General features: G+C 44.5%; 1 protein-coding gene across 1 annotated transcript; it reads right to left on the minus strand.

Annotated features, from left to right (window-relative positions):
* Window positions 1-263: 263 nt before the first annotated feature.
* On the minus strand, window positions 264-1,470 carry LOC146625285 (E3 ubiquitin-protein ligase TM129-like). Its single transcript, XM_085362751.1, has one exon. It carries the CDS (start codon window positions 1,468-1,470, stop codon window positions 367-369), a length of 1,104 nt encoding a protein of 367 aa, XP_085218877.1. The 3' UTR covers window positions 264-366.
* Window positions 1,471-8,835: the final 7,365 nt, after the last annotated feature.

An 8,835-nucleotide genomic window follows, 5' to 3' on the forward strand; every position in this document is an offset into this window, starting at 1 on the left:
TGAGTTAAACTTTATTAAACTGTAGATTCATACATTCGCTCCACATCACAGTAATCAGAATTTTGCCCTTACATGATAAATGTTCCATCTAAAACTTTTCATGTTTACTTATTTCATATTTGTTGCTACGCTGCATAAGAAAAGATGCAGAAAGGGCCCTTCATGAGAAGATTTGGTGCTGTAACAACATACAAATATGAAATAAATGATTCCTCATAGAATTGTTTTTATTTTGTTTCCATAAAAGCAGAAATAGAACACGACCACATCCAGTCCAGGTGCCGCTCTGGTTGGAGGATGTTGAGCAGAAACCCTTGGTCAACATTGGAAACATTAAAAGTCAGTGTGGGGGGAGACGTGTGCCCGTCATCGGACTACGCACACATCCAGAATACAGAACTTGGCTCTACAAGTAGGGCAGGGAACCCTGCTGGACAACCACGTCTCCGGTGTCTGCTCGTCTAGACGGCTGGCGAACCATCGACCCAGACACAACAGACACCACATGGGTCTGCAGTGACACTGCTGGCAGTCTGAATCGTCATCATCGGTCTCTGCTTCGTGGCAAAGCGTGACCAGTTTGGCGTTTGCTGGAACCTGCATGCGGCCGATACAGGGCTCTAACTCCTGTCCGTGGGGGAGGGCATACGGCTGATTGAGGTCCACCTGAGCCTTGAACGTTTCCAAAAAGAGTTCACTGAGCGTTCGATGGATCACCACATTAGGAGAGTTTCTGATGGGAGCCCGGAGCTTCTCCCGGAGCTCTGCGTACTCCGTAGAGTTGAGCTTGATATTGAATGGTGTGACAGCAGGGTTAATGCTGTCAACTCTCAGGGTCAGGATCTCTGTGGGCGAGGCTGAATCCGGACTCAGGTGGTGCTGTGTGGACTCTGTCACTGTGACGTGGCAATCGCTCTGCAGGGCCATGTAAATGTGATACGTGGTCACCTTTAACACCCAGGTGTCAGTGACGATGACTCTAGCTCCCGGTGCTCCTGTAGCAAACTTATCTATGTGTCTGAACTCAGTGTTGATGCTGACTGCCACAGAGCCCCAGCTGGAGAAAGGGGGCTGCACATGGGCCTGCAGCACCTTACTGATTGGATGATTGTGCCAGCGACGCCGGGACCAGTAGAAGACAATTATCCAGCTGACCGACTGGAGGCAGAGAGACAGAAGGAGAAACGCTCTCCAGTTGTCACTAACCTGGTAAATGTTAACCAGGTTTTTTTCTGGAGCAGCGACACACATTCCCATGTAGTAACCTAAAGGCAGCGCGGAGTGGACCACGATGGTGATGCTGGTCCTTCTGATGTGATACTGGATGAAGCCCACGTCCTCGCTGCCCAGCCACGACGAGAACAGGTTCTGGATGGTGAGGCCGGCCGAGCGGAACTCATTGGGCGTGAACACGAAACAGAAGGAGAGGACGACGTAAGCCAGAGTAAACGACAGCTCCGGGCTCTCCATACTACTGCCAAGGTCTTTTTTTTTTTTTTTTTTTTTTTTCTCCCCTCATACTTTAATTAAATTTATGCACATATTACTCCGCAGACCGTGCGGAAATGTGTGTGGTGGACCCAGGAGCGAACACAAGCGAGGATGCAGGAGTGGAGTTAAACAAAAGCGAGCCTTTTATTCTGGCTGATGAAAGGAACAAAACAGAGTGAGGGCAGCATAAGAGTAATAGTTCAAACAGAAACCTAAACTGGACATAAACTAAGGAAAAGCTATGGCTGGAGATACGGAACACAGGGGGTGGTAACACAGACGACGCGACACAGACTACATGAAACACAGAGACTAAATACACAAGAGGGATGATCAGGGGAAGTGGCCACACATGGGAACACAGCTGACACAGATAAACATAACAAGACAAGGCAGGAGTAAACAACACTGACGGGAGACTGTCAAAGTAAAACAGGAAGTACACAGAGGTGCAAACAGGAGGAGAGAGAGAGCACGGGCATAGTGGGCTGGGGAAACATGGAATGAAACACAAGGAGGGGAGATGAGGGCTCACAGATACATAGAGGGGCACACAGAGGATAAGAGTAACAAGGGGAAGTCAAATAAGGAACAACATAACAGGACAACTCAGGAAACATGACCTAAATAAGGAACGAAATACAAAAATACAAGAAACTAAGAATACTGGGCCCACATGGCCCAGGACCATGACATCACCCCCCCCCCTTAAGGGCTGGCACCAGACAGCCCAAACACAGAAAAAACCAAACGGAAAACAACCCAGGGCGGGCGGCGGGGGCCCAGGACGGAGGGCCAAAACAAAAACTACCACCAGAAGCACAGGGGACAGTCCAGAAATCAGTCCAGCGGGCCAACCCAAAGGGCAGCAGCACCAGAGTCCGAACAGTTCAGGGGGCCGACCGTGCGGACGGCAACGGCGGCGACACGGAAACAGTTCAGGGGGTCGGCCGCGCGGAAGGCAGCGGCAGCGGCGAAGGAGACGACGGAGCAGTTCAGGAGGCCGGCCGCGCGGAAGGCAGCGGCGGCGGCGAAGGAGACGGAGCAGTTCAGGAGGCCGGCCGCGCGGAAGGCAGCGGCGGCGGCGAAGGAGATGACGGAGCAGTTCAGGAGGCCGGCCGCGCGGAAGGCAGCGGCGGTGACGAAGGAGACGGAGCAGTTCAGGAGGCCGGCCGCGCGGAAGGCAGCGGCGGCTCTCCAGTGTTAGGCGTGCTGGCCATGGCCCGGTGGGCACAGGACCAGTCGAGGCAGGACCAGACGAGGACGAAGACTCTGAGGCTGGGCCAGGCGAAGGTGAGGCTGAAGCCGGAGCTGAGGCTGAGGCCGGACTGGGCGACGTTGAAGGCGACGACGGGGCCGGACCAGGCGAAGCACAGGCTGAAGCTGGACCAGGAGGAGCAGAAGCCAAAGTCGAAGTTGGACCAGACGAGGACGAAGACTCTGAGGCTGCAGCAGGCGAAGCACAGGCTGGAGCTGCAGCAGGCGAAGCACAGGCTGGAGCTGCAGCAGGCGAAGCACAGGCTGGAGCTGCAGCAGGCGAGGATGAAGACTCTGATGAAGCTGGACCAGGCGAGGACGAGGCGGCCGCAGGTGGCAGCTGGACAGGCTCCTCGGGCCCTCCAGCTGACGCGGCAGGAGGCTGAACGGGCCCCTCGGACCCTCCAGCGGAGACGGGTGGCTGAACGGGCCCCTCGGACCCTCCAGCGGAGACGGGTGGCTGAACGGGCCCCTCGGACCCTCCAGCGGAGACGGGTGGCTGAACGGGCCCCTCGGACCCTCCAGCTAACGTGACGTGAAGCGGTGGTGTCGCCGCAGGGTGCCGGATAGGCACACCTGGGAGTCCAACAGCAGATGCAGGACAAACAGTTATGTAGGCCCCTGGCTGGACTAGGAGCTGAGGAAACACAGGCTGCTGAGGCACAAACCCAGAGAGAGAGAAAGCAGGTAGAAAACAGTCTATAGGGCTTAACATCTTGGCATGAAAAACCATGAAGTGAACAGTGGTAGGGACCACCAGTTCAGAGCCAGCAATCATTAGGTTCCCAGAGTCTGCATCAGTCCAAGGTGGCTCACAGGTTACTGGCCCAGTCTCAGTAATCCTAGGAGAGGCCAACATAAGCTGGTTGGACTTAACCGATGGTAGTGTGCGGCTCAGAGGAGCTGGTTCAACCATACGGAAAACAAGAATTGCCACTCGATCCACAAAAACAAGGCTTAGATCATCAGGAGCCAACTCCTGAAAAAACAGTAAATACACAGGTATGGACCTAACCAATGTCACCGTGGTAGCATGACTGTGGTGTGTTGGATGGATGTGTTTGTTGGAACCTGCACCCGCAGTGATCTGTGGCGTCAGAGTGATGACTATATTGAGTGGAGAGACAGATACAGGTAAAACGGTACGTAAACCATTAACTGAAGCAGGTGACACTTCAGGCTGAGAGTGAGTGGTTACACCATTGTTCGAGGCTAAAATCTTATCCAGTGATGAGTTCACAGAGACAGGAGAAAACGGTGTCACATTAACCCTGATCTCAGCCTCCATCTCCTGAGTGGAGGTACTGGTGCTGGAGCAAAACAGTTCAGAATCACCCTGTGTATGACCTTCAGGAAGACAGAATTCATATTGTGACGTTACACAGTCCAGGTTACCATGATCAGCATTTATGTTTTCATCTTGACAGGTTAGAGTGAGTTCATGATCGGCATTCACCGTTTTCAGTTCATTAAACACAAGAGTAGCAGGGAAAACAGGATCACTAGTCATGTTACACTTTAATTCATGATTTGCCAACTCTGCAATATCCTTGCTTACTGTGGCTTCAGAGGGCCCCGGAGGTGAGAAAACACAGTTCTTGAGGTCAGGCTCAGAAACAGATAGCTCAGACTTGGATGGAACCTCAGACATGGTAAAAGACACAAAAGGAAACACCTTCACCCCACTACTCACACTATTACCCTGAGAATCAGTGGAAGTCTCTTTCAGTCTATGTGTAGATTTTGTGGTCCCTGCAGGATTGAGTGAAGCAGTCATGATCGACTGAGAAGGACTGTCTCTAGCCTGTGGCTTGGTGAATAGCTCATTGCTAGCCATATCACCGGCTAGGTCTGTAGTTACTTCACATGCCGTCCGCTCAGAGGAAACTTGGGGTGACAGAACAGGTTCACTCACCTCCGAGCGTCGGGTGATGCGGTGACGACGCGAACGCCGTTTTTTCTTGGCCGTGGGCCCCGTTAACGTGGAAAGTGGAGCCTCCTGCGGTGACGCAGAGGCTGAGGAGGCGTCGTACTGTCACGGTCTGTGGAGGCAGACCGTGCGGAAATGTGTGTGGTGGACCCAGGAGCGAACACAAGCGAGGATGCAGGAGTGGAGTTAAACAAAAGCGAGCCTTTTATTCTGGCTGATGAAAGGAACAAAACAGAGTGAGGGCAGCATAAGAGTAATAGTTCAAACAGAAACCTAAACTGGACATAAACTAAGGAAAAGCTATGGCTGGAGATACGGAACACGGGGTGGTAACACAGACGACGCGACACAGACTACATGAAACACAGAGACTAAATACACAAGAGGGATGATCAGGGGAAGTGGCCACACATGGGAACACAGCTGACACAGATAAACATAACAAGACAAGGCAGGAGTAAACAACACTGACGGGAGACTGTCAAAGTAAAACAGGAAGTACACAGAGGTGCAAACAGGAGGAGAGAGAGAGCACGGGCATAGTGGGCTGGGGAAACATGGAATGAAACACAAGGAGGGGAGATGAGGGCTCACAGATACATAGAGGGGCACACAGGGGATAAGAGTCACAAGGGGAAGTCAAATAAGGAACAACATAACAGGACAACTCAGGAAACATGACCTAAATAAGGAATGAAATACAAAAATACAAGAAACTAAGAATACTGGGCCCACATGGCCCAGGACCATGACAATTACAATCTCTCGTTGGGAGACAACATTAGTGCAACAACATCTTGAAAAGGTTGAATAAGAAACCAAACGAAAAAAAAAACAAAAACAAAACAAAAAAACCCCCAAAAAAACAAAAACACATATATACATATACATAAATATATGAAGGCCATTTTTATGACATATAACAGTTTCCTTTCTGCGAACACTTTAACATACATGTGGCTTACTTAGTACACCAAAAACACAATCATTAAAAGGATAGAGATTGAGTCCCATTGTCGAATATCAAAGCAGCCTCTTTACATGAATCCCTCAGTAATTCTAAAGATGACAAAAAAGATTTTAATTCAATTTTCAATACAGTTAGGGAAGGTCTTTTACTTTGCCATTTGCATTTGTGTATGTGGTATTTGCCCATAATTATCACCACCTTGTGTAGCATGGACAGTTCCTTAGATGGATCACCATTATTAAATAAAACTTGTGTTAGAGTCAGTGGGGTCATCCCATCTATTCTTATACTCAACCAGTCTACTAAATCTTGCCAGAAGTCAGTTGTTACTGAGCAGGAAAAAAACAAATGATCAATACTTTCCACATTTTGTGAACAAAATCCACATGGCTCTACCTCAAACCCAAACCTTTTTTAAGCATTTCAGCTGCTGGGTAATATCCATTAATTATTTTAAATTGCATTTCTTTGACTTTGGGGGGGATAGGCCATTTTAAAAAGTGCGTATATTTGTTCGTTATTTTAATATTACTCCCTTTTAGTTTTGTGTTAATGTTAAAGTCGTGAAATAATTTGTTTTTAAATATCTTGTTCATGGTTTTATTATTACAGTTTTTATCCGTCAAAGGAATCTGGTTTAGATGTAAAGAAGGTAGACTAATTTGTGCCTTAGAGTAATACAAATAACCTTGAATCAAACTCAACAGAGGTAAGGGGATTGCCTTACAAACCTTGTCATATTCTCTAAGGGAACACTGAATGTTAAACTTAGCATTAAAAACACCCACTGAGAGAAACTGACCCCTTTCATCAAGTAAGTCTGTTATAAAAATTATGTTTTTTTCAAACCACTCTTTAACAAACAATGACTTCTTATTAATTGTAATTGTTCTGTTATTCCACAAGGTGGAGCAATGTGGTGAAAAGTTATGGGCAAACACCATCTTCCAATAAGACAAGACCTGCTTATGATATTCTGACAGTTTCACAGGCAACTTCAATATATCAAAATCACATTTCAGGAGAAAATCCAACCCTCCCACCTTTTTGAAAATATTTTTTGGGATATGGAACCATATGGAGTCAGGTTTCAAGAGGAAGGCTTTTATCCAGTTTATTTTAAAAACTCCAACCATTGATTGAAAATCAATTGACTTTATACCACCTTTAGCGTAATCTTTGACAAGTTGTGATTTTTTAATGTAATGTGTTTTATTGCGCCAAATGAATTGATAGATTATAGAGTTAATCTTTTTAATACTTTTCGGGGTAATGTATAGTGAGTAAGCTGGATAAACCATCTTTGAGACGCCCTCTGATTTGGATAATAGATTGCGTCCAAAAATTGTAATATCTCTCGTCAACCAATGATTTAGTGTTTTGGACATGCCATCAATTTTGTCTTTTAGGTTTTTTGATTCTCTAGTGTTGATGTCTTTGTCTAAATAGATGCCTAGATACTTAACTTCATTTTTCACTGGAATCGTCCTCATGCTATTTTCCAAGCAATCATAAAGTGGCAAAAGTTCACACTTCTTCAGGTTCAGACACAAGCCTGAAGCTTTAGAAACAATTGAAATGACATTCAATGCTTTCTCGAGTATTGATTTATCCTTTAAAAATATTACTGTGTCGTCTGCAAACTGACTTATTTTCAGTTCAATATCAAAAATGTTTATTCCTTCAATGTCTGAATGGTTCACAATGAGGTAAGCCATTAATTGAGTGCAAAGAATAAATAATTTTGGAGAAATTGGGCAACCCTGTCGAATTCCACAGAATATGTCTATCCTAGATGTTATGCCTGGATTGAGCGAAACATAACTATAAATTTGCTTGTAGAACAGTTTGATCACTTTGCAAAATTTGTTTCCAAATCCAAAAAGTTCTAAAGATCTAGATAAAAAATTATGGTCTATTGAATCAAAAGCTTTAAAAAAGTCAATAAAAAGTATTAAACTTTCTGAATTAATAAAGGATCGATAGTCAATCATATCTAATATCAATCTTATGTTATTATGAATCTGCCTTCCTTTAATACATGCTGATTGGCACTCATCAATCAATTTGGTTAAGACGCTTTTAAGCCTATTTGCATATACTAAGGCTAATAATTTGTAGTCGTTACATAAAAGTGTTATGGGTCTCCAATTGTCTAGCATTTGTAAATCTTTGTTTGGTTTGGGTAATAAGGTTATTAATCCTGTTTTCGTTGTTGGGGATAGTTCTTCATTTTTTAAACAATCCAAAAAGCCATTAAATAACAAATCTTTAATGTCTTGCCAAAAGGTTTTATAAAATTCAATCGTTAGACCATCAATTCCAGGTGATTTTCCATTTTTCATTTGTTTTAGAGCTGTATCTAATTCGGATATTTTCAAATCTTCTTCTAACCATGTTTTATCATCCTCTTCCAATTTTTTAACCTGATCTTTAATCATATCAAAAAAGATATCTGCATTTTCTTTTTCAGTTCTTGATTTATACAGATTACTATAGAATATGTTAATTTCCTCACTTATTTTGTTTGGTTCCTCAATTATAGTACCATCTTTACTCAATTTAGTTATTTTTTTCTTTGTTTGTCTACGCTTCTCTAGACTATAGAAATAAGATGAATTTTTTTCTCCATGCTCAATCCACTTGGCTCTAGACCTTACATATGCTCCTTTAGCTTTAATCAAGTACACCTCATCTAGCTTATTTTGTAAAGATTGTAAGCGTTCTGACTCTTCCGCAGTCATACAGGGTTTACCACATAATAAATGAATTTGTTCAATTAGATTTTTCTGTTCACATACGCGTAGGGCAGACACTTTCTTTCCCGTTTCTATAGCTAATTGTTTCACACTATATTTAAACCATTCCCATTTACTGACATTAGTCATGCTCATATTGTTAATTTCTGATTTAAGTTCTTTAACTTGTTTACAGAAGTCTTCGTTTTGTAATAAACTATTGTTAAATTTCCATATGTTGTCAGATCTTTGTTGTTTACGTAGAGATAATAAGAGACTTATCAGACAATGATCAGTAAGTGGGGTTGACTGGGTCTCACATTTCGTAACATATGATGATACTGTTTGGGAGACAAGCCAATAATCTAATCTTGAACATACGTTTTTATTTGATGGACTAAACCAAGTATATTTCTTCGTATTTGGGTTTGTCATCCTCCAATAATCGA

This window comes from Diplotaxodon limnothrissa, linkage group LG9 (genome assembly GCF_057381915.1).
Source record: "Diplotaxodon limnothrissa isolate DT_005_m linkage group LG9, D_limnothrissa_male_GT1.1, whole genome shotgun sequence".
NCBI classification, from domain to species: Eukaryota; Metazoa; Chordata; class Actinopteri; order Cichliformes; family Cichlidae; genus Diplotaxodon; species Diplotaxodon limnothrissa.

Coding starts and splice junctions, on each gene's coding strand:
- LOC146625285 (XM_085362751.1), bottom strand. CDS start 1,470: ATGGAGAGCCCGGAGCTGTCGTTTACTCTGGCTTACGTCGTCCTCTCC.